Source organism: Gigantopelta aegis, chromosome 10 (genome assembly GCF_016097555.1).
Source record: "Gigantopelta aegis isolate Gae_Host chromosome 10, Gae_host_genome, whole genome shotgun sequence".
NCBI classification, from domain to species: domain Eukaryota; kingdom Metazoa; phylum Mollusca; class Gastropoda; order Neomphalida; family Peltospiridae; genus Gigantopelta; species Gigantopelta aegis.
The window spans coordinates 74,887,986-74,906,344 of NC_054708.1; the positions used below are offsets into that span (position 1 = coordinate 74,887,986).

The 18,359-nt window shown below is 39.4% G+C and overlaps 1 protein-coding gene across 1 annotated transcript; it reads right to left on the bottom strand.

Moving 5' to 3' along the window:
- Positions 1 to 2,128: 2,128 nt before the first annotated feature.
- Positions 2,129 to 14,948, bottom strand: LOC121384363. Its single transcript, XM_041514728.1, has 7 exons — positions 14,868 to 14,948; positions 9,904 to 10,943; positions 8,053 to 8,276; positions 6,870 to 6,958; positions 6,150 to 6,270; positions 5,001 to 5,126; positions 2,129 to 2,765 (listed from the first exon to the last, which is right to left on the bottom strand). Exons 2-7 carry the CDS (start codon positions 10,908 to 10,910, stop codon positions 2,641 to 2,643), a joined length of 1,692 nt encoding a protein of 563 aa, XP_041370662.1. The 5' UTR covers positions 10,911 to 10,943; positions 14,868 to 14,948; the 3' UTR covers positions 2,129 to 2,640.
- Positions 14,949 to 18,359: the final 3,411 nt, after the last annotated feature.

Consider the following 18,359-nt stretch of genomic DNA (forward strand, 5'->3'; position numbering starts at 1 on the left):
ACTAAATGTTTGACATCCAATAGCCGATGATTAAGAAATCGATGTGCTCTAGTGGTGTCGTTAAACAAAAAAACCTTTAACTTTTTAACTATAATATGTCGCCTCAAAGGCTCAACGTGCCATACACGTGTTACAACTTACAATGGCAGCTTAGTAACGTGTGCCATAGTAGGTTACAGCTCAGTCGGGTGTGGATCCAGAGAGGGTGTTGGGAGTACACACCCCTCCCCGAAATTCAGTGTCTCAAAAATGGATAGAAATAAGCGGTGAGTTTTATTTTATGGAGGGTTTTTTTTTTTTTTTATGCGAAAAATACACTATGTTGATTGGCTTAGTGTTCCTGGAGGCATATAAAAATGCCTAATGCAAGTTAAAATGTAGATTAAAATGTGCTCGGATGTCGTTAAACAAGTTTAATATTCCTCTCCACTAATCGTGGGTTTGACCAAAGTCCATAAACATTAAAAATGTTTTTATCTGTCGGTTATTTTCCTTCCCAGCGGATGTGACAAGTACAAAACACAAATATTCAGTCTTAATAAGGCGTAATTTATTACTTAAAAAGATGGAGTATGTATAAGATACAGACATGTTAGTAAAACACGAACAGGCATCTAATATTAAGATTACTTAATAAATTATATAGGTAGCACTATTACGTATTACTATTATATACGAAATAACACATCAGGGATCACGTTTTAAGTGTCCCGAACATTTAATAGCATTGTTAATACTGCCAGTCCTGTCATTGATAATAAATTAAGTTCGTGTCCCCACCCAAGTTTTATTTGGGCAATAAATACATGCTATTTTTACTTGACTCCGTACCTTGTTCTAAAGCATGTATATGACACCTGCACAACTACGTATTGCAACTATGTGCCAAATTTAGGGTGTTTTAACGGATGTATCGAAGGGCGGGACGTAGCCCAGTGGTAAAGCGCTCGCTTGATGCGCGGTCGGTCTAGGATCATCCCTGCCAGTGGGCACATTGGGCTATTTCTCGTTTCAGCCAGTGCACTACGACTGGTATATCGAAGGCCGTGGTATAAACGTGCTATCCTGTCTGTGGAGTGGTGCATATAAAAGATCCCTTGCTACTAATTGAAAAATATAGCTGGTTTCAAAATTACCAAATGTTTGACATCCAATAGTCGATTATAAATAAATCAATGTGCTCTAGTGGTGTCGTTAAAGAAAACAAAATTATTAACTGTTGTATCGAAAATGAGCCATACAATATTCCACTGGCTTCAATTAATACACTGGTCGATGTATTATGGTACGCCGAGTCAATTTAATGGTAACATCTTCTGTTTGGTTGGTTTAGTTAGTATATCACAGTATGTCATAGTATGTCTAGCTACATATGTTAACATTGTCGCACATGAGATTCTATTTGGTATAGTAAAAATTGAATACGTTCTAAAATTTGAAACACACACAACACATATATACCTGAACATCACTTCTGTCTTTACTGTCTGTACGTGAATTTCGTTGGGCAAATAATAATGTAAATTACATGTATATGTACACTTTAGTGTTTAACCTATATACATGCGTATGTACATGAGATATTTACAATAGTTAGATACTTTTATTTACATGGCTAATATACACATACAATACACTCTAGGGGAGGGGGAGGGAGGTGTCATGAGGGTCAAATTAACTGGGCTTGCACCTCAGTCTAGAAAAGGAGCCTAAATTATAAACCCTTGTTAAACGATGCAGGTTTAAAGACGTAAATAGTGTTCCACTTACTCGTTTAATGCCATGATTGATTTGACTTATTTATGACGTATTCATTTGTGTTCATGTATCTGTATTTAAAAACAAGAATGTTAACAACACATTAATGGGACATTCCCGAGTTTGTTGCACTGTAAGATGTTTTAGACTAATAAAATACTTCTACGATTAAACTTACATATTAAAAATATTGTCTTGTTTAGAATATCAGTGTCTGTATATTCAATGTGTTTCTGCTCGTCTTAATATTTGTAAGAAGTCCAAACTGGATTTTGTCTTCGAAAATTTTTATTTTAGGAAATAAAATAAAATTTAACCTTGTACAAATATTAGAACGATCAGTAACACGTTTAATGTACAGCCACTAATATTTTATGCAAATTTTTTTTTTTTTATATATAATTACAATAGTTGAAAAGTCTCTTTTAGTCGATAACATCTTACAAAGTGCAGCAAACTCAGGAAAAAAGAATACATGAAAACAAATGTTATATCCAGGAATGGGTACGGAAAAGCACAAAGATCCGCCCCGCTGTCAAACTTTAGTTACCAAAACCAGGCAATTAAATCAGGGTTAGGTCCTCTGTGTTTTCATTAAAAACATATATTCTTTACCATTTACAATGGTATACAGCTATTTATTCAACAATCAACGTTTTCAGTAACGTTTGCTTGCATTCCGTATTTAGAAGAAAACGTATGTACGATTTTGATTTCAATTTGTTCCTTTAAAAACATAGGACCTACTTCTCATCTTTATTATTATTATTTTTTTTTAAATAAAGCATTTCCAAAGAAGTAAGTAGGCTTATTGGTAAAATTAATGACAATTATCAGCAGCTCAGTCTTATCAAACTTTTGGTAACTGTAAACATGAATCTTTCAAAACGTGGAGAAGGGTCCTAGTTTTTGCGATTTTTCTCTGCGTGTTCCTTGTATGGTGAAAGCTGTTCGGAATCGACTAGGGGCTATTTTCGGCGAGTATGCAGCAGGCCCCGGCGTCAGTTCTGAAAATAAGAAGGAAAACACGTAATGCGTTTATTAACAACTGAAGTTAAAGGAATACAAAATACTAAAAGTACTAATCAAAATTATACCCAGGTGATTTTTCAATCTTATATATTAGTTATGAAAATCCCTGGAATAAAAACCATAAAAATGTGTCAGTATTATCATGACCTGTTATGGTATTCAAACAACCGGTACCTAAAATGATAATAAATGACCTGTTATAGATAGAAATCTGAGATTTAATTTACAATTTTACTGCAAAACATATGTACTATGAAACAGACTATAACTCCAAGTTTGATATTGAACACACCTGAGACCACCTCTCTGCTTAGCTTAGTACTTGTGATTTCACCTGTCAAGTGTAATCAACATAAACCTGAGTGTTATAGTCTGTTCCAAATTACATATGTTTTGCAGTAAAATTGTAAATATAATCTCATATTTCTATCTGTAACAGGTCATTTATTGTCACTTTTTTGTACCCGTTGTTTGAATACCATAACAGGTCATGATAATACTGACACATTTTTATGGTTTTTATTCCAGGGATTTTCATAACTAATATATAAGACTGAAAATCACCTGGGTATAATTTTGATTAGTACTTTAGTATCAGTTAAAGTTTGTTTTGTTTAACGACACCATTAGAGCACACCGATTAATTAATCATCGGCTATTGGATGTCAGACATTTGATAATTCTAACACGTATTTATCAGAGGAAACCCGTTACATTTTTCCATTAACAGCAAGGGGTCTTTCATATGCACTTTCCCACAGACAGAAAAGCACATACCACGACCTTTAACTAGTTGTGGTGCACTGATTGGAACGAAAAAACCCAATCAGTTGAATGGATCCTTCGAGGTGGTTCGATCCTGCGACGCAAGCACCTCAGGCGAGCACTCGACCGACTGAGCTAAATGCCGCCCCACTAGTATGAGTGACTATATATTAAATGTGTTCTATTCGTCCTGGTGGTTTTACTAGCATTCAAATTTTCATTTTATTTCCAATATATATCGGATGGCCCCACCCCCCAAAAAACCCCCAAAACAAACCCAAACAACAATCCAACAAAAAAAACCCAAACAAACAACAACAACAAAAACCCCCCAACTAAATAAAAGCCAAACAAATGTGAATATGAAATTATTTTACAATTATGTCGTCTTTAAGTTCAATATTTCACACCCATTACCCTATCCCAGTGGTAAAGCGCTCGATCCCCGTCGGTGGACCTATTGGGCTGTTTCTCGTTTCAGTCAGTGCACCACGACTGGTGTATCAATGGCCGTGGTATGTGGTATCCTGTTTGGGGGATTGTGCATATAAAATATCCCTTGCTACTAATGGAAAATGTAGCGGGTTTCCTTTAAGACAATATGTCAAAATTACCAAATTATCCAATAGCCGATGATTAATAAATCAATAAGCTCTAGCGGTGTCGTTAAATAAAAACAAACTTTTTATTGACATTTTCCATCTTCCGTGAAAATGTTAGGTCCATATGTCAAATATTATTAAAACAGCAACAGATTCAAAATTATAAGTAAAAGAATGCGAGGCCAGACAGGAGGGTAATAAATGCAATTCGGGCGTCACGTTGTTGTTTTTCATACAGTTTTGAATCTGTTGTTATTTTAATAGGGATCCCAGTCGAGACATGGGATTTTTCATCCAGATACCGACTCCAAACCCTGAGTGAGTGCTCCGCAAGGCTCAATGGATAGTGGCGACAGCGGGTTTCATCTCAAAATATGTGTGGTCCGTAACCATATTTCTGACGCCATATAACCGTAAATAAAATGTGTTGAGTGCGTCGTTAAATAAAACATTTCTTTCTTTCTTTCCTACATAGAACAATAAGTAATCTAAAACGTTGCTATTTGTCCCCCAGGTGCTTGGAAATCTCGTTTGAGACCACGCCAAATTGAACATTTCTCGCTCACCACTTCAAACTTAACTCACTCACTCCCTCCCTATCAACTTCAACTGCCACGACAAAGTTGGCCACCTGTCTGCTCTCACCACTTCTACGACTGTCCAGTTGCTAGTCTGAGCTCTCTAGCAACTCGATTCTCGTCATAAATGACTTCTGTAAGACAGATGTGGTTAATCTGAGCGCACCCATCGTAAGTTGGCAGTTCAGAAAATTACAACGCAACCGTCGAGTTGGTCAACTTAGTCGTGACAGTTGACGGTCTGATCCTAGCATAATATACTCACCGCGACTGCCCCACAACACCGTGCCGTGGACTCTGAACTGGTGAGTAAATGAGGGTTGTCTCGTCAAAATTAAATTGTCCGCCAGGTGGCGATCGTATTCCACTGGTGAGGGTTCTTTGTCCGATCCTACAAAAATAAAATTTTAAAATTTAGTTGGCACTGTGTATATGGTTAGCAGTTTTATTGATCACTTCTTATTTTACAATATAAGTCATTTCAGAAATGTTCGCTGGCGCTCAATGAAATTTAAAGGTCTACATTTTACCTACAGCAAACGTAAATGCACCAAGTAATATCAACAACAAACGTATGAATGAATGAATGAATCAATTAAAGAATGAATGAATGGATGGATGAATACATAACTGGATGGATGGATGGATGAATCAATGAATGAATGGAAGGATGGATGGATGGATGGATATATGTATGGATAGAGAGATGGTTGCATGAACTGATGGATGGATGAGTGGGTGCACGGATTGATAGATGGATGAGTGGGTACACGGATTGATGGATGGATGAATGAATAAATACAATATAATGGAATGAATGGATGGATGGATGGATGGGTTGATGGAAAAATGAATGGATGCATGAATGAGCGTTTTATGAACAAATGAAACGAACAAATTAATGATTGAATGAATAATTGAATGAAAACAGACCAGTTAGGCCGTGATTAGATTTGTCAATTTTTTCCTCTTCCATGGAGGACGGACAGGTTTCAGTACCATCGAGTTTGACGGAAAACGGACAACATGTGCGGAAGCGGGTACGGGTGCGGGTGCAGATGCAACCCCCCCTCCCCCCAAAAAAAGAAGAAAAAAAGAAAAAAAGAAGAAGAATTAAACTCCCCACAAAAAAAAACCCAACAACAAAGACCCGTAAAAATGACCATGGCCTTAGTCCCACCGCTTGTTCCTGAGCTCGAGTGTCCTCTGGCGTTAGTCTATTATATGTGAGAGTGTTATATAATAGGATAACGCTAGAGGACACTCGAGCTACTTGTTCCTGAGCATTGATATTGAACACTGTAAGCAGTTCATTTCATTAATATAAATATGTTCGTGCTTATATCCAATTAAGGTTCCAGCACGCTGTCCTGGGCACACACCTCAGCTATCTGGGCTGTCTGTAAGCTCCTACCTGGTTTATTTAAGGAAAACACCGCGCTTTTCCGCCCGAAGGAGTACGAAGGGGCCTCCGTGGCCGTTCTTTGTCGAGGACCAAATAAACTGAGCTGCCTGTAACTTGACGGGGCCGGCCACTGAAAGACGTTTATAACAATGGTCAAATCATGTTAAATATTTACTCTGGATTTTATGATATGTCCAGACCTTGTCGACACTGTTAATGTATTTGACTAAATAGTTAACACAATTTTTATGGACACCACTAGAGCACATTGGTTTATTAATCATCGGCTATTGGATGTCAAACATTTGGTAATTCTGACATAGAGAGGAAACCCGCTACATTTTCCCATTAATAGCGAGGGATCTTTTATATGCACCATTCCACAGACAGGATAACACATACCACGGCCTTTGTTATACCAGTGGTGGAGTGAAAAATAGCCCAATGGGCCCACCGACGGTGATCAATCCTAGAAAGACCGCGCATCAAGCGACCACCTTGCAACTGAGCTACATCCCAGTCTGTCTGTCTGTAGGTACATCCCGCCATTGACTAAAGAGAGCTTTTTTATATATTAAAATTACACATTACATAGATTTAAATATAGTAGTGTGTACGTGCGTGCATGTTTGTATGTTTTGGTGGGTTTAATGGGTGTGTTTGGATGTGTATATGTATGTCAGTATTTTTTTTATATGTTTGTCTGTCTGTCTGTCTGTAGATACATACCGGCCCATCGCTACTGAAATCAGTTTTGTTAGTCCAGACGTGAGGACTCTGAAACCAGCTCTTCTCCCAAGATGTACGAGAACCACCATCTACACAAATATAAATATAAAATCATTGTGTTGAACCATTTAGTAGGTCAACATGACATTGTGTTGAACCATTTAGTAGGTCAACTCAACATTGTATTGAGCCGTTTAGTAGGTCAACTCAACATTGTGTTGAGCCATTTAGTAGGTCAACTCAACATTGTGTTGAGACATTTAGTAGGTCAAATAACTTGCGACACAACCTTTTCAGACATTCATGTTTCTAAATAAACATTTTCAAAAATTGGCGTTGACGGATACATCTGTTAAAACTATGCTTCTTAAGCTATGTTCACACTTTGAAAGTTAAATTGGTTTAACTATACTGGTTTAGCTCAAATACGTTTGGTTGGAAATCACAAGCGTTCACACATGCAATAACTATACGGGCATAAAACGAAATATGACATTGTGGAAGACGTAACAGCTACTAGTATATGGACTACGAGTCTTTTAGGCCGTTGCTAACGAACTTGCTATTCCTTAATTAAACCACACACCGAAGTATTTTAGCTATACTGGTATCGTGAAAAGATCACGTTCATACCAATTTTGTTAAACTATTTAAGAGAAAGTGCGGACGCAGCTTTCGGTTTATGGCGTTATAATAAGGGTTAAGTTGATGAGAACTGCTGTGTGATTATAGGGTAATATCTAATGCATGAACACTGCCTTTTAGCCAGAGTCCCCAGAAAGATCAACTAGGCTTGATTAGGCTAACCGTCCTAATCAGTGCCCACGGCTCGTATATCAAAGACCGTGATATGTGCTGCCCTGCAGGCTCGTGTGCGGGAATTTATGCAGGGAGTGGCAAACTTCTTGGGGGAGGGGGTTTCGAATCATGTTCCTCCGGAAAATACGTTGGAAAAAAAGACACTTTGCAAGAGCAGGTGTGTGTGTGGTGGGGGGGGGGGGAGAGGTTACACCCCACAACCTTCCCCTGCACACGCGCCTCTCTTGTCTGTGGGGGGAAAGTTCATACAAGAGATCCCTTTCTACTAATGGAGAAATGAAGCGGGTTTCCTCAAAGACTTGATATCCAATAGCCGATGATTAATAAATCAATGTCGTTAAACAAAGCAAACTTTAAGTTTAACCTTTTTCTATGTAACATTTGGATCCGAATGTAAACGACGGGGCGTTGGTTTCGTTTAGAGGTTTATTTCTCGGAGAGTAGCTGCAGGGACCAGGTCCCTCCATGTCGATTCGGAGAGGGGGGCGCGCGTTGTTGGCAACATCCCACGATATGACCTTTTGTCTCTTGAACGGCTCCTGGTAATACAAACTTGGTACGTGGGATGGAGTTCGTGGTGTCCTGGTTCTTTGAAGGAAAAAGAAAAAGAAAGAAGAAGCGTTCTACAACTGAGATACATGTGTAGTTATCTAGGCTCCGTTAGAGAATCGTAGTAGGTTAATTGTATGCACTTAGGTGAGTAAACGTAAACTGTACAGCCGTTCCACAAAGCAGCCTTACAGTAGTCGTAAGAGCCCTTTAACGAATAAAATCTTCTTTGCGAAGAAGTGCGAATTAGTTAAATAGTAAATTGGTTACCGACCTTTCGGAACATATTGGATGTTTGTGTTTTTTTGGTATCGGACATCCATGAAGTAACTTTGTCAGTTTATTTGCGAAGCGATAATTGCCGAATGCATAAAACATGAGTTATCTCCCGTATTTTCGTGTGAAGGTCGTATGGCCTAGAATGCCGAGTTTATGAACGCCGAGTTTCATAAAGGTATTTGGAATATATTAGATCCATTTTTACATAAAAAAGTTAGCATCCTTCTTAGAAAATTATCAAATCATCATCTAACTGCCATTTGACACCTATGTTAGTGGTTTACAACTGCCTCGTACCAATTGTAAATTGCACCGTAATATACGACGATAGTAAGCTACGCCGCGTCGTGGAACGGGTTGGCGATCGTAAACAAAAATTACGACTTAGTAGTGTTAAGATCGCTTCATGGAACGGTGCCCCTATTCACAAAGAACAAGTATTTCACTATGATCAAAACGGCAGTGTCCCTTTGACTTTGCCATGCGATAAGATGAGATAGATTCTATGTAATCCCTTACAGCATTTTCAACCAATATATTTACAATTACTGCTATATTGTCGAAACATATTAAACGATGCTAATAATAAATAAATATTTACTTATGTTCAAATATATATATCAAACAAACTCATCATTTTGATTAATAAAGTATAATTTAAATTACCATATGGATTATTTGTGATAACAAATTAGACTGCACGTGATATACTATTTTTTGTGTATCACTATTTTTCTTCTTCTTCTTCTTCTTCTTCTTCTTCTTTCTTTCATATTCTTTTGTATATAATATATTTCCTTCCACTGGTTATCATTGACTGTTTAAATGTAGTTTAAATATACAGCTATGAAATATAAGTCACCACGTATATTGTATGTATATAGAAGAGGGCTTCGTAAGTTGTCAAACTTGTGCCCGAGTTTTTGTTCTTTGTACAGTGAAATATGTTTTCAATCATAAGAAGAGATCGCTAACGGTTTTGCGTTCAGACTTACTCAGAAATTCGTCTACTGCACCGCCAATCCCTCACTCTGACTCTCGGTTGGTTTTCAACGTATTCTATCCTACCACAGTCACTTAACACTAGGCACTCCCCCCCCCTCCCCCCCCCCCCCACCAACAACAACAAGAATCGAATCCCCTCGATGGACCTATTCTGTAACTGGGCTTTCCCGTTCCAACCAGTGTCTCTCGACTGGTATATCAAAGGTCGTGGTTTGTTAATTTGGAAAACAATTTTACCTTATAAGAACGTCACTTTATTAAAAATCAACGAAAAACCATGGCTGCTAATGCGAAAAGTAGCCGGCTTTATCTGAAGTAATCAGTTGTAGAATTGTCGTTGAACAAAACTACCTTGTCCTGACCATATCTCTGGTGCACTTACCTTGTTGCCACTGTAACTGTTGCCAGTCGAATCAGTTTCGGCGGAATCCGTCCTCTGCTCAGCATGTTTCCTGTGGCCCCCTTTACAGTTCCACGGACTCCTGCCTTCGGGGACGGCAGTCGCGCTATCTGCGTTTGTTGTTGTTGTTGTTGTTGTTGATGTTGATCTTGTTGTTGTTGTTGTTGTTGTTGTTGTTGATGTTGTTTTTGTTTCTGCGCCGAGGTGGGACAAGACACGCGTCCCTTAATAACCGAAGGCGGCTCTTCTGTTTCTAGTGAAGACTCCTTGTCCGCCTCCTTCTTGGTCGTCTGCTTGCCTACACGCACAGCCATAGATGGAATAGCGTCTTCAGTCTGGTTTACGGAATCGTCAATTTCAGCGTCATTTTCAGCGTCATTTTCGGCGTCATGTTTACTAGAATCGTCTTTCGAGCCATGAACGCTGACACTTTCAATGAAGTCATCTGTGACATTTGTGTTCTCGTAGCCATCTGTGTGGTCCAGGTGAGGTTGTTGCTTGTCAGTGGCTATGGGAGCAGCACCTTTCAGGACTTCATCATTTGCTGGTGATTCCTGCTCAAGTCTTTGCAATTGCTCTGGGGATATAACTGTGCACTGGGCATTGTCCTCCGGTAACCCATTCTCCTTATCCGCGGTGATTGCGGCATCGCGATCGTCAACAACATCAGATTGGTTGCCAGTTCGATCGCGACTGTCGAGAAGGCTGAATCCTTCAACGTCTCGTAGATTGGAATCCAAAGAAACACTTCCAGAACTGCCGGGAGTGAATAAGTCTTCATCCGAATCTTTCCTTTCTAGGTTGGTTTGAGGTGCGGTTTGTAAATGTTCCAGATGTGTGGGACCAATTCCTTCATCCGCAGATGCAGTGGTGTCACCCGTGCACCTGTCTAAATGGTCTTGCAGGTTATCCGTGTCTTGTGGGTGTTTCAAAATGATAGAAGCAGCAGGCTTTTGTTCTAGTCGAGGGGTGTCACTTTTGGAGGCCATTGCATCATTAATGCACCATTCGTTTTCTTACCTCTAAAAGAATAAATGAATGAATGAATGAATGAATGTTCAACGACACCCCGGCACAAAAATACACATCGGTTATTGGGTGTCACAAAAGATAAATATATCAAAACCTCTAAAAGAAAACGAATTTCTTTATATCTTTGGTGTTAGTAACATTATCCACATGTTGCGTAGTTGTGTGGTTTTTTGTTTGTTTTGTAACCTGTGTTGTACACATTTGTACAAATTAAAGTTTGTTTTGTTTAACGACACTACTAGAGCACATTGATTTATTAATCATCGGCTATTGGATGTCAAACATTTCTGACATTTAGTCTTAGAGAGGAAACCCGCTACATTTTTTCATTAGTAGCAAGGGATCTTTTATATGCACCATCCCACAAACAGGATAACACATATCGGTATTTGATATACCAGTCGTGGTGCACTGGCTGGAACAAGAAATAGCCCAATGGGTCCAAAGATGGGCGGGCAGGATGTAGCTCAGTGGTACAGCGTTCGCCTGATGTGCGATCGATTTAGGATCGATTCCCGTCGGTGGACCCATTGGGCTATTTATCGTTCCAGCCAGTGCTCCACAACTGGTGTAACAAAGGCCGTGGTATGTACTATCATGTCTGTGGGATGGAGCATATAAAAGCTCCCTTGCTGCTAATCGAAAAGAGTAGCCCATAAAGTGGCGACGGGAGGGTTCCTCACTCAATATCTGTGTGGTCCTTAACCATATGTGTGACGCCATATAATCGTAAATACAATGTGTTGAGTGCGTCGTTAAATAAAACATTTCCTTCCTTAATCTTTACTTTGGAACACAACTCAGAATATAACAAGATACTTACATAGATTTTGTGTCTTAATTAAAAACTGAATCCCTCCCCAAATCACACCAGCTGGATACGGGCCTGTTTTTAAAGCAGCTCAGTTGGTAGAGCGCTCGTCTCAGAATCAGATGCGTGCGTCATAGGATCGAATCCATTGACCCATTCTCTTATTGGAGTTTTCTCAGTTTTTCTCCCAACCCAACTAGTGTCCCACGACTGGTATATCAAAGGTATGTGCTCCCCTGTCTGTGTGAAAGTGTATATAAAAGATCCCTTGCTGCTAGTGGAAAATTAAAGCGGGTTTTCTCTGACACAACGTGTAAAAAATTACCAAATGTTTGACATCCAATAGCCAATGATTGATAAATCAATGTGCTCTAGTGATGTCGTTAAACAAAAACAAACTTTAGCTTTTAATTGTCTATACAGCAAAGTGTACTAATAATAACGGATTTAGAAAATTACAACTAAAACCACCACAACCCTCTTTTGCTCCGTCAGGCCTAATTAGCCATGCGTATCTTGCACGTACGAATTTAGACATAGCCCGATATCCAATGCATAGCTGTTTATTCGTTTGTTGTGTATAGTTATTTGATATGGCTTTAATCACTCTGTTACACACTCAACAAAACATCTGTCAAAGCGTGAACAATCTAGCAATGTTCCACCAAGGAAAAAGGAGGCGCTTAGGTCTAGAGTAAACCTAGTTGACAAGGGACATTCAGTTGATACGAATTGGTCCGTCCCACAGGGATCGCCTGTTTTCATACTATGGAATTTACTCCAAGTTATTTATTTCTGAATCGATTGATTTGTAAACTGCACACTAAAATAGTCTATATGTCTATCTATTTTTATACTTATATCTCCTTCCCTCCTTCCATCCTTCTATTATCCGTCTTATCTATCTATCTGTCTGTCTATCTGTCTGTCTGTCTATCTGTCTGTATAATTTTCTGTCTGTCTGTTTGTCTGACTATTTAAACATCGATCTATCTATCTATCGATCGATCGATCTATCTATCTATATCTATATATCCTTACATTGAGCTGTTCAGTATATCTTTATGTCTGTGCAGTGCTTTAATATAATATCACAACGGGCTGTGGTCCACCCGAGTCGATCAATGAAGACTTCTCATTCACGTGGACAACTATTGAGCTCTTGACTTTCATTTTGCGTACAACTTTCTTTTCGTGGCTGTAGGCACGTTCTACAATTACGCGAGTCTTACAGGAATAAAGGCTCGGGCGTTCTTTTGTGCCAAAGGTAAACACTGTATCGTTATCTACCTGTCGGCACGCACCTGTCATTCGATATGTTATTGTAGGTAATACGTGAAATCAACATCACGAATCTAGTTGTCTATATACATATATATATATATATATATATATATATATATATATATATATATATATATATATATATATATATATACACGCGGTCTGTATCGTCAAATATACTGACGTCCAAATATACCAATAAAAATAGATTTAAATGCCTATATAATTTGAATAATGGAAATCAAATGGTGATTAAATATTACAGGTTTTAGAGAATGCAAATATGTGCACAGCATGCCAAAAGACCACTCTCATGATTATATATCTTTTGAACATAAAACATGATTTGGTTTTTCTTCAGTAGTCTCTCAGTCTAGGTATAGTTTTTTTTGGACGTCAATATACAAGGGAACGCGACGAAATGTGGATAGCGAAGTCGTAGCTAGGCAATCTGGTTGTTATGTACTGGGTTCGTACCCAAGTACCAGATTCAACCGACAATAAGGATAGATGTCCTGTTTATGACCGGACTGCAACCCTGTAGACTATTTAATATGGAAGTGTCTCACCGAGAAAGTTGACAGTGGTCGTCCGGACAATTTAATATTAAATTTTTTATATTGATGTTGAAGATCAATGTATTTATATATTTACAATTGTTTGACACCCAATAGCCGGTGCTGAGGTATCCTTAAACATGTATTGTATTGTATTGTATTGTATTCTATTCTATTCCCAACAGCCGATGTATTTTGTGCTGGATTATCAATATACATTCATTCATTCATTCATTCATTCATTCATTCATCCTTTCATTCATTCATTCATTCGTTCGTTCGTCCGGACACGTACAAGGAAGAAGAGCTTATAAAGGAAACATCGAAATGTCGGGGGCAAAAATAGCACATGAAGAAATAAAGAAGTTTATTTCGTCATGGGAATTAAACAAGAACATGGGCAATAGTACGTACAATAGGTGGCGAGTAGTAGGTTCTCATTGGTACAGCTTTTTTTTTTTAGACATTACGTTTCATATCACGCGCCATTTTAAACGTAAGACATGTATCAAAATGAAAATTTTGCCATCAGATAACAAGATAATTTAACTGGTTTTTATAAAAACGTTCAATGTTTGCATTGCATACCTTTACAGCTATTCAACTTCATAAAACTAGTTTTAATCGCTCGGTGGTGTATACTTAGTGGTTGAGCCAACGGATTTAAGGCTGACAGGTATTGGTTCGAATCCCGTTACCGGCTTCCACTCGAGTTTATTGACTCAATGGGTAAGACCACTACACTGACTTCTCTCTCATCAACCACTAACCCACTGTCCTGGACAGACAGCCCAGATAGCTGAATTGTGTGCCCAGGACAGCGTGCTTAAACCTTAATTGGATAGAAGCACAAAAATAAGTATAAATGAATGAATGTATATAAACATGTATACATAATTATGCATATAAACATATACATGTACTACGGTTATGCAACTATTTTTACTGGGGCGAGACGTAGACCAGTGGTAAAGCGCTCGGTTGATGCGCGGTCGGTCTGGGATCGATCCCCGTCGGTAGGCTATTTCTCGCTCCATCCAGTGCACCACGACTGGTATATTAAAAGCCGTGGTATGTGCTATGCTGTCTGTGGGATGGTACACATAAAAGATCCCTTGCTGTTAATGGAAAAATGTGGCGGGTTTCCTCTCTAAGACTATGTCAAAAATTACAAAATGTTTGACATCCAATAGCTGATGATTAATAAATCAATGTGCTCTACTGGTGTCGTTAAACAAAACAAACTTTCTAGTTTTACTTACCACTGAATCTCATGTCTTCAGTTAAGACTGATGAAAGCACCTGTCGGTCGACGCCATGTTGTGTGTAGAGGCGACGTGTTTGGTATCCAAGGTGGGATTTGCACCAAGCGGAAAGACGGATTACCCCGAACACTGACACGCAGGGCTGGGTAGATTAGTGTCTGCATAAGGTGCGCATTAACATAATGTTCTATTCACCGTCTTGGGTACAGTGGAACTTACCTACAGCAACGCATTACCTACAACACATGTCGTAATTATTATAAAACACGTACAGGGGTCCGTACTTCAAAGCAATATTTTGCATACTAGTATATGAGAGAGAGAGAGAGAGAGAGAGAGAGAGAGAGAGAGAGAGAGAGAGAGAGAGAGAGAGAGAGAGAGAGAGAGAGAGAGAGAGAGCGAGGGAGAGAGAGGGGGGGGGGGGCAGAGAGGGAGGGGAGAAGGAAGTACGGAGAAATAGAGAGGCATAGTTGGAGAAAGAGAAAAGAGAGTTTGGATGAAGATACAGAGAGGAGAGAGATGTGAGAGAGAGAGAGCGAAGAGAGATGGGAAGAAAGGAAGGGGGAGAGAGAGGGATGAGAGCGGGGCAGTAAGAAGAAGGGGATAGAAAGAGGGAGGGGACAGGGAGGTACGGTGAGAGATAGAGACGGAGAGGGAAGAAAAAGGAAAGAGAGAAAGTTGTTGTAATCTAGATATAGAGGGAGAAGGGAGAAAAATAAAAGAGAGAGTTGGAATGGAGATATAGTGAGGGGGGAGAGAGAGGGAGAGGGAAGAGACAGATAAAGAGAGAGAGGGGGAAAAGATAAAAGAGAGTTGGGGGTGGAGATATAGAGAGGGTGAGAGACGGGGAAGTGGAGAGAGATAGAGAGGGAGAGGAGAAAGGGAGAAAAGAGAGAGTTTGGATGGATAGAGTGTGTGTGTGTGGGGGGGGGGGGGGGGGGGGGGGAGATAGAGAGATCCCACTGGACTATGTCTCGTTCCAGCCAGTGCACCAAAGCTAGTATATCAAAGGTCGTGGTGTGTGTTATCCTGTCTATGGGATGGTGCATATAAAAGATCCCTTGCGCTACTAATGGAAAAATGTAGCGCGTTTCCTCTGTAGGGTATATAGTACCAAATCAAATCCCATAGACGACAATAGTAACATATGTGGCTAAAACTCCTACCTGCAACGTATCAACCGACATAAACGCCACGGATATAAATACTACCACCCCTCACACTTAAAGTGAATCAGAAAAAAATGGGGGTCAAGCCGCTCGTTTCTGAGATAACGGGTAGCGTCTATGACTACTCTAGTTCCGCACAAAATTCGAGTACATTTTTTCACAGGTACCCCATACATGTTTCAAGCACAAGGCAACTTGACACATTGGTACTAGATGAAATAAAATTGCATATTTTTTTTACCCAGATAAAACTATTATTTTTTACAACCAACACACTCAGATTTATAACCAATCACAGGACTTGTGGTGTTCACTTCTCTATCAAAAAATGGGTGCACCTCGAACTTTGACCCAGCCGGAAGTTATTTGGTTTAGTACTACCTGTAAGACTATTTGTCAGAATTACCAAATGTTTGACATCCAATAGCCGAGACCGGCCTCGGTGGCGTCGTGGTTAGGCCATCGGTCTACAGGCTGGTAGGGACTGGGTTCGGATCCCAGTCGAGGCATGGGATTTTTAATCCAGATACCGACTCCAAACCCTGAGTGAGTGCTCCGCAAGGCTCAATGGGTAGGTGTAAACCACTTGCACCGACCAGTGATCCATAACTGGTTCAACAAAGGCCATGTTTTGTGCTATCCTGCCTGTGGGAAGCGCAAATAAAAGATCACTTGCTGCCTGTCGTAAAAGAGTAGCATATGTGACGACAGCGGGTTTCCTCTAAAAAACCAGTGTTAAAATGACCATATATTTGACGTCCAATAGCCGATGATAAGATAAAAATTCAATGTGCTCCAGTGGCGTCGTTAAATAAAACAAACTTTACTTTTACTTTCCAATAGCCGATGTTTAATAAATGAATGTGCTCTAGTGGTATCGTTAACCAAAACAAACAAGCTAACACACTTTAACAAGTTGAAATACGATCGATTATGTTATCGTAAAGCTGAGTCAATCAACAGGCGGCTTGATGATTACTAACCGAAAAACGTGCTTTTTTAACTGGTACAGATTCTGTGGAGGATCACTATTAGGCCATGGGCTACATAGGGTCCTCGTGCACCCCCTCCTCGCCCTAACTCTACTATATCATTGTGACGGAACATGCTCTTAATTTTGTTTTCGCCTGTGGCGATATTAATTGTTTTAGAGGGCCGTGTGCAGTTCCAATATGCACTTAAACCCAGATGGCCAGTAGTTACGTAATACCTCCGCGAGTGCGGTTTTTACAACCGTGATTTTGGCGACTAGGCGTCAGTGAGTCTGGCCATCTAAGAGAAAATTGCCGTCATGGTCGCTGTGGAAATATCACTTGATAGGGGGAGGACCGCGATGTACCCCCAGGCGATATTCGGTTTTATGATAAATAGCTAGAGTTTTAGAGATATCGGGGAGAAACATAGGAAGGCTTCCAGGGATCGCTGTCCGTCCGGACTGGTAATTATATATTTTCTGCTCTGTGTATAACCTTGATGTGATTGATGTGACTTTAAATATTTTAATACTGTATTATACCAATATTAGTTAGACGGTGCTGCCGGTCATCTGACGCAGTAAGCTGTAGGCTCACTGTCTAAATAATTATTAAAGCTTAGCCAGTCATCCTAGAGGACCTAGGTAAACTGTAGGTTATTATCTTTATTGTGATAGGTACCAGTATTAATTCTGTGTTACAAGGTTACTGAATGAGTAGTAAGGATTAATTAAAAATTAACCAGTTAGGAATAGAGTTGTAATTCCTTTATTAATTAAGTTCCCCTGGAAGCGTTTCTCAATTATCACACGTTACTGAATGAGTAGTAAGGGTTAATTAAAAATTAACCAGTTAGGAATAGAGTTGTAATTCCTTTATTAATTAAGTTCTCCTGGAAGCGTTTCTCAATTATCACACGTGTGGGTGTTGTGTCACAGTGAAGTGATTAGAATATTGTATAAACTAGACACCTAGTGATTAACTAATTAAGTGATCAGTTCTGGGTTGTTACTATTTGTTGTTGTTAATTAACTACTGCGGCAGTACATTTGTCAGCGTTGATTAATACAGATTCCAAAGAGTATTGTGTTTTTGTTGTGTTTTCTAGTGAACTAAGCGTGCTATATTATATATACTTTATATAAGATCTTATCTCTGTTCATACCTAGAGACGAGCCACGTGGGTATATACTGCCCGATACAGAGAGATCTAATAGATATACAGTTAGGAGAGATATTTGGATAATCGTGTTTCATTCAGTTACGGGTATTATAGGATCCCCGTGACAGGAGTGAAAATTGGGGCGCTCGTCCCGGATCTGAAAGGGGACATGCATATTTAAAAA

Coding starts and splice junctions, on each gene's coding strand:
- LOC121384363 (XM_041514728.1), bottom strand. CDS start 10,910: ATGGCCTCCAAAAGTGACACCCCTCGACTAGAACAAAAGCCTGCTGCT. Junction 8,277..9,903: donor ACAGTTACAGTGGCAACAAG/GTAAGTGCACCA, acceptor TTTCCTTCAAAG/AACCAGGACACCACGAACTC. Junction 5,127..6,149: donor GTTTTCCTTAAATAAACCAG/GTAGGAGCTTAC, acceptor TTATTTTTGTAG/GATCGGACAAAGAACCCTCA.